Raw genomic sequence first — 22,853 nt, forward strand, 5'->3', positions numbered from 1 at the left:
ACAGTGTGCCCATTCCAGAACGGTTATTATGATATACATTATGTAACTGGCTTATTATCATAAGCCCTTTAACATACCAGCTTGAGGAGAGGAAATTTTAAATTTTCGTACGTTGTGTTGGGACTTTAATTTAATTTTTATCTGAATAAGTAACTAAATAACTAGTTACTATGGATGTCCAATAAACATGGTGGAGGAAAAAGTTGCATAAAACAGTAATACTACTGTTAAATATAAGTTCCACAAACTTATGCTGAAATACAGTATTTGAGCCACTTTCCACCACTGGTAAGTGTGTATGTACGTTTGTGTGCAGTCGTATGTAGGAAAATGCTGCCCCTGATGATGTACACTCTCATGAATGTGCTTGTTTCTGCTAAAGTGTGTATATTAACACTACATTGTGATGTTTGTGTAGTATGTGTGTAAGAGTAAGTAGTGTGTAAGTGTGACAGGAGAAGCCTAAAGCGTCTCGGAGAGGGTCATGGCCACTTGTTGCTGCAGGGACAGATTTAGCTGCTGCGCGGTTTTAGATGGGTGGATGGGTAGTGGGGATGAAGCGTGCTAGCAGGAGTTTACTGAACCCTTAAACTATGAAAGCCAACCCTACAGTAAAGGCTAGTCTTTGTGTGTGTGTGTGTGTGTTTGTGTATGTGTGTGTGCAAGGATGCATGCCAGGCACCAGCTATGCTGTCAGACTGTGTTTGTTTGGATGGCAGAGTGGTGGTGACAGCAGCTTGTACTGTATGTGTGTGTGTGTGTTTGTGTGTTTGTGTGTGTGTGTGTGTGTGTGTGTGTGTGTGTGTGTGTGTGCGTGTGTCACTATGAAGGTATAAATAGGGAACTGTGCCCTCCATGCTCCACTACTCTTTCCACATAGCCATGTAAATTGTCACCAGAGATGAGCTTAATGCAAAGACATATGAGTGTGTGTATATGTGTGTTTGTGTGTGTGGAGAGAGAGAAAGAGACAGAGAGAAAACAAAGACAAAGAGGGAAAAGAAAGAAAAACAAGAAACTGAGAACCTTGTTGTGAAAGAATTGAAAAACAGATGAGAGAGAAGAAGTAGTAGAGTTGACAAGGCCTCGCCCCCCCATGAATGAGTCAAGCTTGGAGCACATCGTAATTATTTCACAACCAATTACTTTTCCAAACAAAGCCTCTTCTCACCTCTCCTCTGTCCTTCCTCCCTTGCTTTCTCTTCTATTCTCCTTTCCTTTCCTCTCCTCTCCTCTCCTATTTTTTCCTTTCCTCACTTCTCCTCACTATCATTTTTAACAAGGTACCATTAAATAATTACGTCAAAATAAAACAAACAGGCTCAACAGTGAGTCCTGGCACGTTTAATCCGTACCATTAATAATTCATACGCTGAATCTTTGACGTGCAGCTCTTCCCCGCATGCTGCTGAGAGAGAGAGAGAGAGAGAGAGAGATAGAGAGAGAGGGGAGAGACCTAAATGTCAGCAGGAGCTGACTGTATATCTTTGCCTGTCCACGGAAAAAAAAGCTAGCTACAAATGAAAATGTAAAACAAATAAATAGTATGGAAATGCCTTCACCAACCAGGCCATCTTCCTTTTACTGGTGTGTCTTGTGTCCAAGATTGTCTGGCAGTAACTTTGGAGGATATGTAACTTTTTGTGTACATGTGTGTGTATTTTTGCAGTACATGTGCGTTTTTTTGTAGTGTAACATGGGCTTTGTTTAAATGATGATGATGAGATGACTGTGATCATGCTTGTATCTTTTTGACAGTAATGATGCTTTTAAGTTTTAACTATGTATGTTTTCACGAGTATGTGCTTGGTCGTTGTAATGCTAGTGTTCCCATAGGTGTTCTACAGCACAATTAGCACATGTGGCAATCTTTATCCACTGTCTGCAATTTACACCTCCACGAGAGCCCAGCTGAACACACACATATAAACATACACAAATACAAACTAATGAAAATCATTGCAAAAAAAAAAAAAAAAAAGAAGCTGTTACTCACATCCAAAATAGTTTCAGAGCATCTGAGAGGCAAAGTACTTTTATTTTGAAATAATTTGGTGATTTTTGTTTCTGTATTCAAATAATTTGGTGATTTTTGGGTTTCAATTACAATTCATTCATCAGAGAGATATGAGCGCACCTGTACAAATGTTTGTCCTGAACAGTGATCTATCAAAGAGCATTAGGCTTTAAAGAGCAACAGATCTGATGTTTTGATCATGCGGACAGGGTTTTAGAAGGACGAGACATGCTGCATGAAGTCATGAAGAACAAACAGGGAGGTATCTAGAACGAGGACGCTCTTTGGAATGTTGCTGAGGAGTCAAATAACTGTAATTTCCTCTTTATAAAAAGGCACTTAGTGAGCACATCCATTTTCTACTCTCTCCTCATGATACAAGGCAGCAAGGGCCAAAAGTAATGGCAGTTCATTGCTTTTTTGGAGATAATGCTCCTTGCTAAAAACCCAATACACATTTTAAATTTCTCTTCCACAAGGACTGTTGAGACAACCCTGAGTCTCCTTTGAAGAGAGGGAGTGTGGTCTTTGAAGCTTTTTTTCATCAGGGTTTCAAACGCAAATGCCGGGGAAGTTCAAAGCCGAGGGAGAGTACTTGTGGCCATATTTCTGTTTTGTTTCAGGGCCCTGGTAATATTAAGCTTAGAAGCTACTGTGTGTGTGTGTGTGTGTGTGTGTAATGTCAGTGAAGAAAAGTCAACCAGACAGTCAGTGAAAAGACTTTTATTAATTGCTGATGAAAGGAAGGTGTGGGTGTGCATTAGCAGACGTGCGCACTTGCTTGCAAGTTTGTGCAGATTTACTGTCGGTATACACAAAGATGGAGTGATGCCTCTGCTTAGCTCCACTTCACACACACATTCACACTCCCTCACTGTTTCTCACAAACACAGACCCCCTGGAGCAGCGGGGGCCATTTTTTGCTAAAGTGAGGTAACAGCGGTGAGCACTAATAGACTGGTGTAGAATAGAGAGAAAGGGCTGCTTCAGCACCATCTCTTAATACAACCCTTAGGCTGTAAATGCACACACACACCTGCACCACCCAACAAATACACACACACACACACAGACACACACTCACACACACCAAGGTAATATCCCCTACTTGCCGCGTCTTTAGGGGAAAGAGGCAGATAAACAGCAGGCTCCAATAATGGTGGTTTAGATCTCTATGGGTACGAGTCAATGCCTCTCCAAGCCGGGGGCTAATGCCAGTTAACTCTCCCTATAGGGGACGAGCGCAGGCCTGCAGTGGCTCGCAAAACAAGCGCTCTCCCAAGATCCTCATTACTTCCAACGCTGAGTAGCAACTGTAAGTAAAGCAAAACTGCAGCTTAAGCTAAAAAAACAGCGAGCAGGATGCGGGGGAGAGAGAGCGATGGAGTGAGAGAAAGCAAGAAAATAGGTGTTGGGGAGAGAAAATAATTGCGCACTGTGCTCCAGTTAGGGCTTTCCATTCGGACGGAGTTAGAATGGGATTTCTCTAAACGGCTAACACAGCAAGCGGGCGCCGTCTTTTTCTTTTTCTTTTTTTTCCCCCTGTTTTGGCCGACGGTGTGCTTTGTGAATATAATGCCTGTGGGGAGGGCATTTTGCTGTTTCACTTCGAACACGAGCAGCCATCAGGAGGAGAAGAGACAGAGGCATGTGGGAGGTGGGGAAAGAGTTGTGGTGGTGGTGGTGGGGTTGATGTGTGGATGGGGATGAAGACGGAAAAAAAAAAAAGGACAAAAGTGGAGAAAGAGAGCTGGGGGAAAGATGTGGAGAAATAAGAGGGAGGAACAGAGGAAGAAATGTGGATGGAAAATTCAGCCTTGTTCCTCGGTGGGAGGCCTGTACCACAGCGACGCTCTGAGCGAAGAAAGCAGCAGAGACAAACAGAGATGGGGAGGAAAGGGTGGGGACGAGGGAACGTGAGACACGAGAGGGAACATAAGAGAAAGCGAGCACAATAAAAAATAATGAGAGAAAGAGAGAGGGACAGGGACAGCCAGAGGCAGTGTTCCCACCACACAGCCTCTTAGGGAGTGGTGCGACTAGAAAACTTGCCCGGCTCCTCACACTCTACACTGCAAAACACACTCGCATAAAAACTCAACTCCCCCACCCTCTTCCGCTGCTTTCTTGTAATAACTTTCACCACTAACAGAGGAAAAATATAAGTTTTGGACGAGCAACCCTGCAGCGTCTATTCTGGTCTGATATTTTGAAGCTTGTAAATTTGTTTTTCTCTCTCGTTGGGGAAATCGTTTAATGGCATTGTTTAAAAAAAAATTGCCACCTTTTTGCATATAAGCCTGATCTGAGGTCATCACTCCTGTTCCTTCCAGGCGTCTATGCTTGACCTTTGACCTCAGTGTGGAAAAAGAGCACAAGTTTTTTTTCTGTGGTTCTAATTACCATAATTAGAGACAGAAATATATGTATTTTTTAATGAAAAACTGAGTGCAAACCACAGGCAAGTCTGGGGGACAATGTAAAGGACAAGAGTGGATATAAAGCGGGTTGGAGGAGATTCATGGGGAAGGATCCTTGAGCTAACAAACTGGACAGGCCTGGCTTTCTCTCCCTCTCTGTCTCAAACCCTCCATCTATTCTTCCTTCCCCTCTCCCTCCTCCACTCGCCCTGACCTCTCTGTCCTTTTCTAGGCCCTGGAAGCACTTGAAGCGAAGCGCAGATAAACAGCTTAAACTCTCCCGAGCGCTCGCCCGCGAGCTCCAATCACCTCTTTAGAAGAAAATAAAAACTTGGAGGGGTGAGGAGAGATGGAAGAAAGAGGTGAGAGGACGCGGAACAGGGGGAGGGGGAGGAAGGAGGGAGGGCAGGCAGGCACTGTTAACTGGACCTCGGAGGACCTTGGTGGAGAGAGAAGAACAAGAGAGAGAAAAATAGAAGAGGGAGAGATGAGTATTTGTGATTTTGCACAGCAGACAGAGCAAGCTGGGCCATGGAGGAGTGTGGATGTGCTCTGTGTCAATTAGTAGCTGCACAATGTGGAAAAGTATTGCAGTTTGGCCTTCAAAGGCTGGCAGGCATGCAGACATAAATGTGTAAACACAGGCGCACACAGAGAGATAAAAATACCCAAACACGGACCAGACCTGAAGAAGGGCATAAATACAGACAGTTCCAATCTAGTTTCTTTACTATGTGTTAGGGCTTTCAGTCTAAACAAAGATCACCATGGTGACGTATTTTCTAAGTAGTTAAAATGGTCACTTTTTCTTTCAAACAAAGCAAAGCTTGATTGGGAAAAATCTGTTTTGAGAAACATGCTGTGCTATCCCCTTAGTGATATCAGCATTGCAACTAGCTATGAATGGGAAAACATTCAACCCCAGTTTCTCTGTACAATAACCCAGTATATACTGCAGTATGTGTACAGGCGGGTGACTAATGAAAAGAAAAACCTGAATAAATGAATAGAGAAACAAATGCAAATGATTCTATACAGGGCACTGAATGGCTAAGGCCTCCATAGTTACAAGATCTCAACCCAGTGAACATCTGTAGGTGATTGTGGAGCAACAGCCTGCTTCCCAGAGAACTTCCACTACTTTTAGATCTGAAAAGCGTCAGAAGAGCAGAATATTTTCTTGCAATATATTTTGTTGACACTGAAATCTGTTGTGGGATTTTCCCTCACATAGCAGCAGGCATCTCTGCACCTTATCAGCTCCATCCCATCAGCAACAGTGATCCGAGCTGATGACAACTGAGTTTCTGTTTGTGTGAAGTTTGATTTAGTATGTATCAGGTGCAGCCTGGTAATGGATATGCCTTTGACGCATTTTTGGGAAGAAGTGATAGCCATACTAAGGCTGACAGGAAGTGACGCCATACTGACAGGTTGTCAACCCGGAGACAACTTGTCAAACCAGCCCATGTACACACTCGAAACGCGCACAGCAAACACTATGTTATCTACATCTAGAAATATCCGGGAAATGCAGGGTTTTGGAAAGTCAAACAAACACATGCAAATCAGCCCATCTGATGGATTTTGTGGCTGCTGCAGTTGGGACGACACTAACTGGCTCAACTATTTCAGGACATTGTGCTCTGAACTTTGACTGGATGACTTTGCCTCTTGCTCCCACAGCTCACAGTCAGCGATGGAAGCTCGAAAGCCGGCACCTCCCATTCTGCCCCACATCCATTCAGATGAGACGAATGTCTGCTTGCCTCGTCCCTGATGTCTCATGGAAGGAGAAAAATATTCTGAGGACGCTCTGAATTGCTTCAGAGACACTGGGAGGAAGGAGGGGTGTGTGTATGTGTGTGCGTATGAGAGGCCGTTTTTGTGTATGTGCGTGTGCATACGAGGTGGAGGAAGAGGAGGGGGAGGTTGGCGGTTGAGCAATGTGATTTCTGCTCGACTGTCACAAATCTAGCGCAACAGGAAAATCAATTTGGCCCTGTGTGTGCCTTTTTGGCTCCGGGAGAGAATCCAAATAGCAAGGCGAGGCCCGGATAATGTTACAGTGTATTGGATTTGCTTCATGGAGAGACAGGGACAGAGTGAGCGAGAGCGAGAGCAAGAGAGAGAGAGAGAGAGAGAGAGAGAGAGGGGGGAGAAAGAAGAGGAGACAAGAGAATCACAGGCATGCTGTGGAGCTCCGACAAGATAGATTTGTGCAAGTGTATGGGTGTATGATAGGCTGGCAATCTGTCAGTCTCCCCCCGTCTGATTTTTTTTCACTCACTCACACACACACACACACACACACACACACACACACACACACACACACACACACACACACACACACACATAAAAACACAAACACACACATATACATACATACACACACACACACACACACACACACACAAACAACACTGTTGCTCATCCATGCGAGCATGTATAGGTGATTTATATGTGTGACCATGTATGTGTAGTGTGAAATAAACTGTTTATAGGTATGTGTGCTGAAGTGCTGTTATGTGTGCTTTACCTGCCTTCTGTGTCATTTTTCTATGTGTGTGTGTGCGTGTGTGTTTGACAGCCAGGTGAAAGGATGACATGATGAAATTGCTCTCCTCTGACCGCTGTCAAGGGTAACGTGTATGCCGTGAGTGCTCAGCCGTGTGACATGTCGCATCACTCCACAGAGGGAGGCTGACCAGTGACAGAATAACACATAAGCACACACAGTTTTGTTTGTATTTAAACGAAAGATCCGCACTAGAATACTTTAAAGAGGATCTATTGCGCTTTTCTCTATTTTCTGTCATATACATAATGTGGGATGTCCATATTAAAAATGGCCAAAGTTTAACAGGCTACTCTGAACACTTTGCAACGGTTTGCAACATCTCTTCAGCTCTTCTTTTGCAAGGTGCTGATGTCAGCTCCCCGGCTCCTCCAGGCCGCGTGTAGAAGTGCCCTTGGGCAAGATACTGAACCCCACATTGCCCCTGATGGCTGTTCCATCGGTGGACGTGTTAGTGAATTGTTGGATGTGGGCAAGTATTGTAAAGCGCTTTGAGTGGTCAGTAAGACTAGAAAAAGCACTATATAAGTCCATTTACCTTTTACTTCAGTCTGCATTATAGCACATCCCACACATAAAACTATTAAAAGGGGAACATATAGAAAAAATGTTCTATACGGATTGTGATTGAAAGACTAAATCCACTGTTATGTCACACAACAAGCAGGTAATGGGCCTAATATTTACTGAACAGAGACGTCCTGCTCTAATCTTTGTTGGTTGCTGCAAATGCTCACTCTCATCTTACAGATGGGTTTGAAAAGTTGCCATTTCCAATTGATTTAGTTACTTTAGTTACTAATTTTTTTTTTTTTTTACAGTTGCTTTCAGAAGGTAAGAGGACAAGCACTTGGTGCTTCTGGACGTTGGCCAATCAGAAGAAAGTTGGCTTTTAAGCAGGTCTCTTAAGGAGGTCTGAGCTAATATTGCCTGTTTCATTCAGCGGCTCAACTGAGGGGTTGCATAACAAGCAGTATGAAATAAATTAGGTTTTTTTTTTTCAACTGTGAATCATGCAAAGCTACTCTAGTGGAGTCCCAGAATAAAAATACAGAGCAAGAAATGAGCATAACAGGTTCCCTTTAAGACTCATGCAGCTACAGTTTTTCTTTGTATTTTCCCGTATGTGGATACTTGCCCAAACTGACAATATGACATCACATTTACAGCACAGCTACAATGGAGTTTACAGAGAAAAAAAAACTACCTAAATCATTAATGCAAACAGCTGATTTTGATGTTGGTCATGGGGCAGAATCCATTATAGAAGAGACTGCTAATTCAAATTTCTCCACTGACAGGAGTCTTAATGGAGCAGAATGCAATGCAGCCGCAAGATATGGTGTGTTTTGACTTTTACTTGACTGGAGCTCAAACTACCGCAGATAAAAACAGTTTTAGTTTTTCCACACTAATTAATTAGCTTATTAATGTTTGTCTTATTTTGTTTATTTTGATGACACTGTTGTTCACAAAACTGCTTTAAATAATGAGGAATGTGTTTTTTTTTTATGGCTACAGACTGAGACTACTGAAGATACAAATCTCAGAAAACAACACACACACACACACACACACATTACACATACACTGTGTTGCTTGTTAAGTCCCTTGCTCCCTCCTGTCCTCACTGACTTGTTCTGAACTATGACGACAACATTAACCAAAGTGTCCTAACTTGTGATGAAGCGTTAGAAAGCAGAGCATTAGTAATCAGATGTGTGCTAACCACATTAGTTCTCCTGTGTCTCTCATAGGCTGGCTGCTCCTTGATCTAATTCAAACTGATTGTAGTACAGCCGCTAAAACATGCCAGATGTTACTCACTGCTCCATGCTTTATCACCATTTATTTGGCATGGGGAATATTTTAAAATATTTTCTTATTAATCATGTCCCAGCGATCGGTTTCGCTTCCCATCTTTGCCGCCTCATTCCGGATTCTTGTCATGATTCTTGGCACGAGCGCCTGGAAACCCACTGTCCCAGTTTTTCATTAGCGTCAATCACTCTGGTAAGCGGCTGCGAGGAGAGGAAAGGGAGGAGGAGCTGGCGTCAGGTTCTCAACTCAAGACATTTTGCTCCGCCTCATCAGAGTGACTGACAGGTCTGAGATATGCTGATGCGCCGGTCAGTCACTCAGTTGGGCAGAGAGGTGGTGGGATGACGGGGAGGCCAGGAGGGAACGGCATCCACGCAGACACACACTCATTCACACGTCCTGTCACAGGGAAATCAAATCCACACTTGTTTATAAAGTGTTTATCTAAATGGTTATGTGGCCTCAGGAGACAAACAGGCACACCCTGCATTGTCTGATAATCCTGTTGGTGTCTTGTTTGGCCTGCCATATTTTAGATAAGGCTACAAATCAGATGGGAGGTCCTCCACCAAGAGCAAGTCTCAATTCATTAACACTCAGAGTGAAGAGGAAATATTGTCTGGACATAAATGTTGGAAATACTTGTGCAATCCACAGGTAGCAGGGAGATGGACTCTATTAAAATTCCACTGCAATATAGGGACATGTTCCTACAACACAGTGATCAAAGACTTAACAAATCCCCACAATGCAAAGACAAAAACCGTGTGAAGAAAATGAATGAGACACATTCCATGAAGTGCTCTGCACTAAGCTGTAATATTCGTCTGAATCAGGATTTCAAATGGACCAGAGATATGAAAGTCTAGACAAGCTGGATTGATATTATTTGGTCTTCTGCTGAGGCGTACACTCGGCTTCATCCTCTGTCCTAACTGGCAGAATGAAAATTGATCTGGATGGATTATATAGTGAGTTGGAGACGAGAAAAAAAAACAGATGCTGTTAGACCAAGAGGTTGCAACCAGCTATGGGTCATCCAGGCTGCTCTAAAAAGAGGTCAAACCCTGCTCAATTCACACTCAAGGAAAACCTCAGTGGATATGTTTACATGGAAAATATTATAATGGATAACCATGTTAAATTAAGACTGATTATGTAGAAAAAACAAGTTCACCCCTGTTTTTTCTTGTCTGATTTATTTGCCTGTTTGGTCATACAAAGGTGTAATGCGAAAGCTTTATCCTTGCAATACACTCTCAGTCTGCAAACACACAATACATTTAAATACTGGAATGCTGTTATTTGTGGAAACATGTATACCAATTCTGCGCCAGGGTCAGTTTTCTACATGACCTTTTTAAAATCCTCTTTAAATGCACATATTTAAAAACAAATGAAATCAGGCTCCGGTCTTTAAATAGCAAAATAAATGGAAAGGTCAAACAGAAATGTAGGTGTGATAACTGTGAAATGCTTTCAGCTGCAACAGGTTTACTAATGGCAATGCCTTAAAGATCCTCCAAGGACTATTATTATCAAACAGAAAATAAACACTGAAAAACATCTGGTGAGAAACTCTCGATGGCCACACCCCAATCAGTGATGTCAGCAGCTATTTTTCCATCAACTGTCAAAGGCAATACGCCTGGTGTGACATCACTGACTGGGGTATTTTTGTGATTGTTTTCTAATTTGGTTTCAAACAGCAGCCTCTTGTTTGGTGGCACAAAGCAATTTCCCCTTAAGCTGTAAAGCAATTTTGCAAATTTCCCAGGGAATCTAACTTGGCGGTACACGATGTAAAATGCAGTGCAGTGTCTGGTTCCAGCAGCAAATCTTGTCAGTGATAGTCTTGTTTGTTTGCGGTGATTAAACTAATAAAGTTATGCTACAAGTTGCACCTTTCATCAAGATAAAATGAGATTATCGAGATTCATGTGCACATACTTTTAGTGGCTCTAATGGCCATCCTACCTGGTACGGCGGTGTTGGCAGAGGGTCCGCTGGCAGGAGAGATGGGTCCAGAGCCAGATCGGGACTGCTGGGACTGAGTGGAGCCTGCAGGCGAGCCAACAGGGGAGGGAGAGGGGCCGCTCCGCTGGCTGGGGAGATGTGGGGAGGCGTGTGGGGAGAAGGGGGACTGTCCCTGGTTACTGGCGCCTCCCTGCTCCCCCTGGCTACTACTGCTGCTGCTGGAGGAGCCACCGGCACTGACGGCTGAGCCCAGACCAACATCCGTCCCTGTGGGGAGGTCATCAATCGAGCCGGACAGATCCTGGAACAGAAGAAAGGACTTACAGTGAGTATTTATAAAGCTCACCCAAGCATTTTATGAGAGGTGACATGCAGCAGGTGGCAAATTTAAACTCAAGCAAGCACAAAATTTCCCCAGTTTCTTATTATGTCATAATGAAATAGTACCATTGCAACTATTTCAGCATGGTTGAATATGATTATATGGTTAAAAGACCAGATTGTATTATCTATAAAAGAAAAAAAGGAAAACGCAAACATATTTCCATTGTTTTCATAAGGCACTACAGGTTAAAAGGTTAAAAGTTTACATGTGCATGAGCAGTGTTTGCCTTTTCTGTGACCTGCTGAGGTAGTGACAGCGGTTAATATGGCAGGGGAGCAAAAACATTAACCACAGAAGAAGCCACCACTGTACACTGCGGTGCAGTGGTAAAAATGAATTGTAATGGGCTTTCATTCAGACCAAGGGTAAGTTCATATTACAGTTTTCGTTCCCGGTGGTGAGCAGAGGATTGTGTATTTGTGTGTGTGTGAGAGAGAGAGTGTGCTTAGTAGGTACTCCCCCTCCTGAATTGATTCCAGGGATTCCCCACCAATACTGCTGACAGAATTCTCACTGCACAAAAATGGGAGTGAGAAGAGAAAGAGAGATGAAAGAGAGACAGTTGTAGAAGTAAGGATAATCCAATGTGATGGCTGCCCCTTAACTACACATCACACACATTCAGAGACACACACACACACACACACACACACACACACACACACAAGCGGCTGTGCCCCAGCTGTAGCTGAGTATGGGGGAAGTCACCTGTAAGTGACCCCCCCGGTTTCCTGGCTGGTGCCCGCTTGGGGAGGAAGGGGAAGAGTTGCGGGTGTATGCCAGCTGATCCTACCTGCTATACCAGGCCTGTTGACCCTCCACTCCTGTCCCACCTGAGCCCTGTGCAACCATTGCTGTTACCGCAGACAGAAATGTGTCTATATGTCACTTAGAGTTTATGTTTATGTCTCAAAATGAACCCAGCAACACCTACACAAATATAAAGGGAATACTGTCACATATTGCAAAAAAACACCTTTTGCATGCTTATTGTAATGTTTTTGTTATGTGATTTTACCTCCTTAATAAGGTCCAGTAACAAATACAGAATAATGCACTCATCACAAGTATGTGACATCAGTCTTTTCTTCTGAAGTCTGGAGGTCAGTGTAATATGGTAATAAGCTACTGGACAACTGCACAAGAGTCAGACTGTAACAGCTACAGTGAAAACAGTGTCACCCTAAGTTAAGGTGCCACCAAATCACGAGAAAAAATCTTATTTTTCCAGACTCCAGTGTAGCCTGTAGATTGAAAAACACAGAGTCTGAATCATATAAAAATAGTCTAATTTAAAATGTTGAATGTTGACAAAAAGATTCAAACTATATACTAAAATCAGCGTTACAAATATCTGTCAAAAAGCCATTTGTTTTGGATTTATGTAGCTCTGTCAAATAGTCAATTTTATGTAAACAGCAGGCAAACACATTACACTGTACTCATTATCCTAGCACCATGTTATTTCATATAAAAAGTGAGACAGGCATCCCCCATCATCTTTTCATCCATGGATGCCTTAGCCTGTGGAACAGACAACCAAGTCAGTGTGGCAGTCTGTCCATGGCTGCTTGTTTTGGTTAATGCGATCTCGGCGCTGACACACAAAGCCTTTGTTTTCCATCATGCCGCTGTGAGTGCCCACCCGCTCTGCCAGCCTGCCAGTCTGTCACCTGGCATTATCTACCCTCGCACGACTGAGCACATGGGGCACTCGCTTTCCTCTCTCTCTCTCCCTCACCCATGGTACCACTCCCTGTCTCAGCCAATCAAGTCACCCAGTATTCTGAACAGACTGATGTAACGCCCTGCCTCCACCAATAGGGCTGAATGATATTTTCAACCGACCGGCGGCCCCGGGTGAATGCCATTTGACATGGAGGGGTTACCAAGAGAGCCGCTGTAACCATGGCAAAGGCTTTTCCAAAACACAGAGAGCTAGCCGGATGTACCGCTAGGTTGTTAACCCACAGGCTAATTGTGTGAATGGATGGGAATAATTGCATTTCACCTAATTGGGTGCTGTTGCCAGCTTTTCCAGTGGCAGTTTAGGGGTGGGAAAATGCGTACCAGTAATTCGTTTAGAGGCAGTTAGGCTCATTTGGATTATACACACACTTGAGCACAGCTGTGTGGCCTAAGACCAAAAAAGTAGCAGCAGCATATAACATGAAAAGGTGGGAAAGCTTAACACCAGTAGGCTATAAAAATGTCAATTGTAAATACCCAATAAACCCGCAGTTATTACTTATGGTTGCAGAAACGCTACCATAAAAAAGTCATTTCACAATGCACCTGCAATATAATGCATTTATCAACACATACACCCTAACTCCATGTCTACACTTAATCCTTGTCAAGGGCCATGGAGCATTTTGTTACCTGGCTAACTGTGTGCTACATAGTCATGTGTAAAGAATCGAAGCCAGCCAGCCAGCCAGCCAGCTAACCAGCCAGGCAGGCATGCGGTCGGGGGAACCAAACGCCCAACAATCTGGGGCCCCAATCCAAAGTGGCCCAAATCCAATTTGTTTGGCTCGGGGCTGCAAATTGCTCTGTGCATTGAGTCTCCAAATAGCTGTCAACCACTCCCGCTTGGCGTCCTGTATCGCTTAATTCGCTCCTGGAGCATGTAATTGTCATAATAAGAAAAATATTGAGGTGATAATAACCAGTTACTTTGAGATGCCCCCTGTCTGCCTCAAGACACACACACGTACAGTCGCATGTACGCACATAATGGGCCGAGACTGCCATCTACACATTTCACACAACATTGGAGAGGCAGTCGCTCGTGACCCTTCACCTCGCTGGTGTTGGCGCCTGCCTGCACTCTCTCGTTTAGTGTGCCTCTGTTTGTGTGTGTGTGTGTGTGTGTGTGTGACAGGCACACAGGCTGCAGGACTGTCACAGCGAGACATGATTGAGCACTGATGCGGCCGAGGGGACAGATGAGGCCACATACACACACGCATCGCACATACACTCCCCATCCCATCTCTCACTCATACTACTGACCTGCTCTCACTCTCTCTCTCTCTATCACTCACACTCACACACTCACACACTCACACACACACACACACACACACACACACACACACCAGCAGGGTATAAGGCATCAGTGTGAAGCAGGGAGCTGTCACATCCAGCAGACTGTGGGCCTTTTTCCCCTGACCATGGTGCTGATGTTGTCTCCTCTCACCGCACACTGGGAATTAATCAAAGTTGCTATGGTAGAAGGCACCAAGCGTGTGTGTGAGTTCGTGAGAGAGAGAGAGAGAGAGAGAGAGAGAGAGAGAGAGAGAGAGAGAGAGAGAGAGAGAGAGAGAGAGAGAGTGAGTATGTGTTTGTGTGTGTGTGTGCGAAAGTAGTTCTCTGTCTAGACAGGGAGGAGCCAATAGCTGCAGCTTCCTGTGGACTACAGGAAAGGAGAGCGACAAGAGAAACGAACTATTCCTCTCTCTCTCTCTGTCTCTCACACATACACACACACAAACACAAACACACACAGTCTCACATCGAGTATCTATTTTTTCTGTCTCTCTCTCTCTGTCTGCCCCTGTCAGAGGGATAGTATGGCTGAAGGCTCTGCACCAGATGGCTAGCCAGCTAACTAGAGCCTGAAATACAAACTCAAACAGCAACTGAGCACTGTGAGCGGTAACACTGAAAAACAACCTCCCTTACGGCTTCAAACCGTACACAACCAAAACATGGACTTTGCAATACAAATATTATAACTTGATAGCAATTATCCATCTAAAAATTTGATTTGAGTATAGAATTGGTAAATCTATCATATAAGTGACATTACTCTGTTCATACTTTCAAGAAAGGTTTGTACTTCATCGTAAGACAATGTCTTTTTCTTTAAATATATAAAAAAATAAATTCAGCTAAAAATTCACTAATGTTCAATGGCCATGCAAGTATATGTTTTCTCCGGCATAACTCTACAGGTGTCTAGCCATTCAGATAGTGTGGGTATTATTTTATCCAGGTTATGAGATATCCATGTCTGAGATTTCTGCTGCCCCTGCAAACAGTGGAGGTAAATTGAGTTAGTTCCTGGTTCTCACAGCATTGAAATGACATTTAAAAAATTCAACAGCAACATCTCTCAAAATGGTGTTCCTATTGCTAGCATGATGAAATACGATGAAATACTACTCACTTCCATTGTCCTGGGGAGGGCAGCAGAAATCTGTTTTGTTAATATATATAATATAGGGGAATTAAAATAAAAACAGCACTTTAAAGTAAACAGATGTGAGACGGGTGATTCCATCCTGCTCACTGCATGTTCTCCACCACTTGAAGGTAACCCAAAAGGAATTACCTGACTTGAACACCCTGACTGTCTATCACCATGATGTTTCTTCTCTAGCCCATGATCTCCTCTCAGGGAAGGTGAGGGGGCAGTGTGGGCCTGTAGTACCAAAATGTACACAGTGCATGTGCAGCATGAATATATACATTTATATGGACATGGTCTACAGTATATTTAAGGATAAGTTCATATTTTTTCAAGTCCGTCTTAAAACAATACCAGCGTAACCACATGTGCACTGAAACAGTTACTGGTTGCTGTAATTGTTTTTCCTCTCCATACTGGCCATGAAAAAATCCCTGAGCCTGTGTTAGTCAAATCAAGTGGTTATTTGGTTATTTTCAAAAGTTCAAAAGTTATTTTTTAGTACAAAATTTCCTCTTTGTGTTACTATCAGTCCACTGCAGCTCAGCCAGGAAACACTGCCGGGGAAACACAAAGAAGTAATTTTGCAATAAAAAGCCTGTAACTCTTGAAGATACCCTCTTGATGTGACTGAGTCTGACTGGTGGAGCCTCATTTTAGCTCCGGCTGAACTTTGGAATTCATATTCAGACATAATGAGGACTGTGGATTTTGTTCTTCATCTCTTACACTGGAATTGCATTAGGAAGATATCTCTTCACGGTCAGTATGCAGAGGAGGAATGATCTTTTAATGTACATACTGTAGAGGCAGATCAGTATTGTTTTAGGACAGACTTGAACAAATGTGAAATCTGTCCTTTAATACTATTTTTCTTCTTATATTTCCGTACAGTACTGTTGTTTTTACTGATGTGTGTTTGTATCCACACAGGATCTGTGTTTTCATGGGTCAAGAGTAAAATCCATTATAATGTTTCACATGGCGGCGATTGTACTCCACCTCACAGTGGTACAGTATATATATAGAAATAACACCTCAGTGAGCTCAGAGGCCAGTTTTATTCACTGTTTCTCTTCTCTGGGTAAATATGATGATGCAAACTGTAATTAACTCCAATAGCCATCGTTTGGAGGCCTGAGGGACAGGTCGGCTCATGGCAGCACTGCGCTCATTTATCGGCTCCGGCCGCTGTGCTTTCTATCTTTATGGTGCACTAGAGACCGAGCAGAAATGCTATTAGACAAATATGTTTTTTTTTTTATCCTCTCCCCAAACCGTCGATTGAGGCAAAATCCAAATGAAATGCCATGCAAATGAATCCAAATGGACTGCTGACTGCGTGTATGTGTGTATGTGTGAAAGAGGGTTTTAATGTGATGCCCCATGTAGAGCACCAACTGTAATACCCTTCGCTAAGTGCTATTAAGTACAGAAAGAAGAAGAGAAGAGAGAGACTTAGTGGAGGGAGATTTAACACAACACCCACACCATCATTTCTTTCTTTGATGTCAATCAGCTGAAATGTCTACTAAAGCTGGAATGATGATGATAATTGGTGGTGATGATGAGAATTGATAAAAATTATGACAATTTGAGCACTACACTATGAAATGCTGGTCAAAATGTGCTTGCTAACCCATAGTACTTCCACATAACTGCTTTAATACTTTTGTTTGCTGTCTGTAGGAATGTGCAAGCATGCCTTGATGGGGTATGTCTTTGCTCGTGTGTGTTTGCATGCAAACTGGGACATGTGTATGTATGAGAGCATGCGTGTGGAGATAAGAGTCTCTGCCACCTCCTGAGGGTCTCTGAGTGAAATCTTCAGTGAGGAGGGGAGGCACAAGCCAGAGAGACTCCAAATACAGGCAGGAGCGCTCTTTGCAAACCAAGGGGAGATGTTTGGCATGCCTCAGGCTCGCCAGAACCCATGCAGGCTTTAGGCTAGCACCCAGTAGGCACTCAAATATGTTAGCATGCCAACCCATGGACCTCTGTGTTGTGCCATGTGCTTGGAAGCTTGATGTTTCCGTCTCAAGTGCCTAAAGTTTCCAATTGTCTCTCATTAACTGTGCCTAAGGCTGCCACAGGTGGCATACTATCGTGTTGTCACAGCAACAACCCAGATGCAACATATAGCCCTTTTCCACTATATGGTACCGTCTCAACTTGACTCCACTCTACTCGCCTTTTTTGGTTTTCCCTTGGGCAAAGGTTGTGAATAGTATCTGGTACTTTTTATTTTTTGTATCAGCTCCACTGAGGTTCCAAGTTAGCTGAACTAAAAGGTGACATGAAAACACTGCAGACAAGAGAAAATCATCACTACTGGCGACTGTTCTCCACTCACTGTAGCCCGATACATTGCTGTTAGTTACTGTACTATACTTTTAGTAGGACAACCCAAAAAACCACGCCATGGTCAATTGAGGAGGTGCAGACGTTTCTCTGTTTGGTATCCGTTTGATATCCCCAATTGTTTGATGTGTTGAAGATGACATTGTGATAGCTTTGTGCATCATCGTTATGGTAACAACGCTGCATTGAGGGGGTACCATCAGTACCTGGTACCAAAAGCGAGTAGAGTAGAGTCGAGTCGAGTCGGTAGCATGCGGTGGAAAAATGTTAATAGTGACCTTGCAGTACATGTAACACAGCACGACACAATACAAGGGATGCTATAGTGTGTTACGGCACATTAGGTTACATTAGATAACTACAGGTTTGAGGGCACTGAAAGCACAGGTTCAGTATGCTTGAACTGAACAAAGTTGTACAATACGTCCTCAGAGCAGATCTTAGGGCAAAAGTGTTTATACTTCTACTTGCCTCCTTCTGGCTATATCAAGTGTGATGAGTCCTTTATCTCTCTCCAAGAACTCTGTGTCTTTTGATTGTCTTTGAGGTCTCAACACAATGAGTCATACAAATAGCAATAATGCTGCACACTTATAAACCGTCTCTCCTTGAAGGCATGCATAGTGTTGCACTCGCTGCATTTGTACGCACCAAAAAGTAGTTGTGTGAAGGATAGAAAAAATAAAAGAAAAAGTGTGAGTTTGAAACAGACGTTCAAACCTGTGACTTATTCTTACATCTCTGCACACCTGGCCAATCTGTGGAGTTATATTAAGCATACTGAGGCCTTTACAGTAATCAAACCGCAACTGCTGGTAGCGCTACTTTCATGGTTCATCTCCTAAGCTTCGTTTCTACTTCTACAAACCTTAAAATACTGAGTATGAACAGTGACTGTAGATAATACATCCAGAAATATCATTGCACGTAGACAGTGTTTGTAGGAAACAACACTGCATTAGTGAACAATATGCTAGTTTGAACAAGCAGCAGTTCATGATTACAGAGGAACTATTTTGTGATTTAAAAAACACTCGTACACACGTAATATTTGGTAGGCTACAGTGTTGAAGACAAGTCTTTTTGCTCTTTCTCTCTGTTTTTGTTATCTGGAACAAAAGCAGCCTAAGAACAAACTGTTCAGGGCTTTCCAAAGTTGTGCGGAGTAAAATCTCAGCAGCACTGAAAAGCAATTGTGCTTTTCTTTTCAATTCTGCTTCTGCACAGTTCACAAAGCCCAGACAATCTCTTGATAACACCATGGCATCTGGATAAGAGGAAAAGAAAGCTCCCTCTGCTTTTTTTTTTACCACCAGCACAAAAAAACTTGGTCCAGGAGTCAGGCAGGAGGGTCAAACAGTCGTATGGACACCTGACTCAGGATTCCAATAGATTCACTAAATCTGGTGATAATGCTAACAGTAACTCCACCACATTAGCAATTATTGCTTGTTGTAAGATAGGGGGCTCACTGAGTGATAACTGCCTTGGCTCTTAAGCCTCTCATAATGTGGAGATATGGGGCGGGCCACTTTGAAAGGGACATTTGAGGCCCTATTACCCCTAAGCTGTTACGGACGCCCAAATCTGGTGCTGCTTGTCTCCAAACCAGAGGGATTAGTGTTAAGTTTCACTCCGATTCCCCCTGATAATATGCCAAGCTGTGGCAGCTAGGAGTACTTAGCCAGTAGACCCTATTCACTTAACACCCCCTCACTGTTTTCTGCACCAACAACAATGACAGTGAAGTGTCTCAAACAACCAACACCGTCCTTTTAGTGGTTTAATAAACATGGACATTGGGCCTCTTTGTGTGCCCAGGTATTGAAGTCAAAGATGCCACAAACTCCATCTCCACCCGCCCACGAGTCCAACCTTTCACATGGCGAGTTAGGTCATTGGTATTCTGCCTAGAAGTGTGAATTTAAATTTGCTTTCATTTAAAATGGCAGCTTTACAGAGGCAGGGGAGACAGGCCGAGCCCACTTATTGTCTGAGCTGTTGAAACTTTTTTTTTCATTAGTCCACAAAGGTTCTTCACACTTTAGTTTTTAATGCACAAGCCGACCACTCACCGCCTCCCCTTCCGCCAACACACACACACACACACACACACACACACACACACACACACACACCCACACGCACACGCACACACACACGCACTCCCTATTTGTTCTGCACGTATTGGTTCCGCTAATGTTTTTATTTATGGCATTCCAGCATGACATCCTGCCATCCACCCACCCCCTCCTCACCCCTCTACTCACCCAAGAGAGAACTAAAAAAATGCTGCATGACATAGAGTGTGTATGTAGTGTGTATGTGTGTGTGTGTGTGTGAGAGAGAGAGAGAGACAGAGAGAGAGAGAGAGAGAGAGATGGAAGGAGAGAGGCAAAATAAAGAAATAAATAAAGGGCCCAAATTCCTCATTTCTAATTCAGCTGCTCGTTCAGCTTAACCTCTCTCTCCTCAGCAATTAAAGCGCACGCCACATCCTTCACGCTGCGTACAGCCGAGGCTAAATAATGCAGGGGGCATCCAGAACCCGCATCCTTTATCATCCCAAATGACAGCCATTTGCATATCTCCCCAGTCAATTAGAGCGCGGCGGAATAATCAGCCCATAATTGGGGGAGAGCGTTGGTAATCACCCGCCCTGGCACACCGACAGGGCCATTGGAGGAGTGAGGGGGGAGAGGTTGTGTGTGGGGTTGGATGTATGTTTGTGTGTGTGTGTGTGTGTGTGTGTGTGTGTGTGTGTTTGTGTGTGTCAGGGAGACAGTCCACTCAACTGCAGCCTCTTCACTTCAAACTAACACGTCCAAACAACCAGTCTAACTTCCCTCTGGTTTCCTCTAATGTTCTCTGTCTACCCCTCCTCACTAATTTGCAAGTACCGGCTTCGCCTCCAACACATTATTTCAATGTAATATCTTTCATCAAAATAGGTCAGTAAGGGACTTTTAATAGCATAAAAAGTGATACATGAATGACGGGTTTCATTCTGGGATGCCATTCATTCTCAAATGTTATCAAATGTTAATTGCTCGCCATTTAAAAAACATGAATAATGACATACTCTACAGTGTCGCTGCTTTGTAAGCGAGATTGAAGGGTTCAAGACCACTAATGTCAATAACAAATTTTATTTTCATTCCAGCAAACCTGTCTGTGGATTGGCCACGGCTATCAGATGTTTTGGTAAATGTAGGAATGAATTCTTCACATGCAATGCAATGCTCCAATTTTCCTCCAAAATGGTGAATTCCCAATCAGCAAGCATGATGGTGGAGCAACATGTTTTTTGCCCACCAGTAATTCTTCCATGAGAGCTACAAAATTTATACTCATTCATACTTCAGCTCTATTCCTTTTATCAAGCAACAAAGCCCAATGTTGAGAACAGTCAGGAGCAACGTGAGAGAGACTGTGCTTAACAACCAGGGGGAAAATCCCCTGCTTGTCCCCTTTAGATGCAGACAATCAAAGTCGTTTCATGGGAAGTTTTCTGGGCAGCTTTGAAGTGCAGTAGCTGGATAGCTTCTGTATTTCCCGCTGAAAGGGGAATGACCATTTTTGTGAAACAACATTTCCTTTAATGCACTGTAACCTCCCATTCCTCAGATGCTTTGGTGCTGTCCTCTGAACATGACAAAATAAAAGGATGGCTTGGGAGAGAGAGAGAGAGAGATAGAGAGAGAGAGAGAGAGGTTGACAGTAATGGGTGCGGTGGAGGTGTGTGTGAGTGTGTATGTGTGTAAAGGAACATCAGAGAAACCCAGGCAAGGTTAGTTCCCATTGCAGCTCCATCCTTTTGTGTTTCCCCAGCTGCTTTCTTTTCCCTCTTGCCTTTGTATTTACTCTACCCAATCCAGTTCAATGTTAGCCAAGGCTGCCTCTGTTGTGTTTCAGGCCCACCGTCGCTTTGGGGAGATGAAACATGTGCCATTCACTTCTCCTTGATAGAAGAAATACAAGAAATAGAGAAAGGAAGTTAGAGCTTGGAAAGGGAGGGGGGTGTGGGAGGGGGGGGCAAGGACAGCGCAGGGGATGATAGTGATGATTTGTTTCGATTTAACATCCACATAGGACTGCAGACGAGGGGCAGACCAGACTAACCCTGAGACAAAACAGAGTTTAAACACAAACACAAAAGCCTCTTTTGAAGAGAAAAGACTACAGAAAACACAAAAGTGGCAGCATCCTTAAACAGCTCTCTCTGTCCGCAGAGGGAGGAAACATTGATTTCCTTTTTACTCCTTTTTTTAAGGGAGTGTCTTTCTCTGTTTAATCCCTCAGTCCTCTACTCTCAGGGGATCTCTGGCATTTCCTGCCAGCCAGCCAGCCCCGTGCTGCACAGACTTATGCATCACTGTCAAAATGACTCTGATCAAAAGAAGGGAGAGGGGAAGGGAGGGGAGGCAAGTGGGGGGAGCCTGGTTTGGTCGGTGCGATGCAAAACTCTTTCCCCATTGGACGTGCTGCCTGTCAGTGCGTCTGCCTTGGTAATCCATCAGCCCCCACCGCTGATCAATAATGTGGATTGGTGGAATTCTGAGAGATATCTGCTTGTGATCTGTGTGAAATTAACGCCTGACTCTGAATCTGTCCATTGACTTCAGAATGCAGATTATCAGAAAAACCTGATGACCTCCTGCAGCTGTCCTGACTTCCTGCACAGTAATTTGTTCTTCATTTTGACTCGATGCTGTAATGTTAAATTAGCACCGGATTTCAATTGTGTGGAGATGTCATGTGATTTAGAAATTTATCATCACATCCACACTTTGTTTTACGTAGTGCATTTGCAAATGAGTCTATATGTTAAGTAATTAGGCAACTGCCCAAATTACACAGACACCATCCCACACTAGACTCACAGTAGCCCATCAGATGACCCCTGTGTTAAGTGAAATATTGTATGATGTTTTTATTTTACAGACAACCCACTTGGCAAATTCACATGAGATTAAGACTTTTAAAATTACTACAGATCACAGGAGAACCTGAAGTAACACTACACTTGCACCTGGTGAATAAGGCTTATGTGTAAGTGTTGAAAAACTACTTATTCATTTTGTTTTCAACTA

At 43.5% G+C, this 22,853-nt stretch overlaps 1 protein-coding gene across 4 annotated transcripts in view; it reads right to left on the reverse strand.

The window, feature by feature from the left end:
• Positions 1-22,853, reverse strand: part of LOC111651639 (AT-rich interactive domain-containing protein 1B-like) — a 170,412-nt gene that overhangs the window by 43,470 nt on the left and 104,089 nt on the right. For all 4 annotated transcript variants that reach the window (XM_023401636.2, XM_023401639.2, XM_023401637.2 and 1 more), the window contains exon 5: positions 10,817-11,117. In XM_023401636.2, the coding sequence (XP_023257404.1) occupies positions 10,817-11,117 (301 nt within the window). The remainder of the gene's footprint in view (positions 1-10,816; positions 11,118-22,853) is intronic.

Source organism: Seriola lalandi, unplaced genomic scaffold, assembly GCF_002814215.2.
Source record: "Seriola lalandi dorsalis isolate HSWRI2012SDOR001 ecotype SW California unplaced genomic scaffold, Sedor1 jcf7180002053711, whole genome shotgun sequence".
Lineage (NCBI taxonomy): Eukaryota > Metazoa > Chordata > Actinopteri > Carangiformes > Carangidae > Seriola > Seriola lalandi.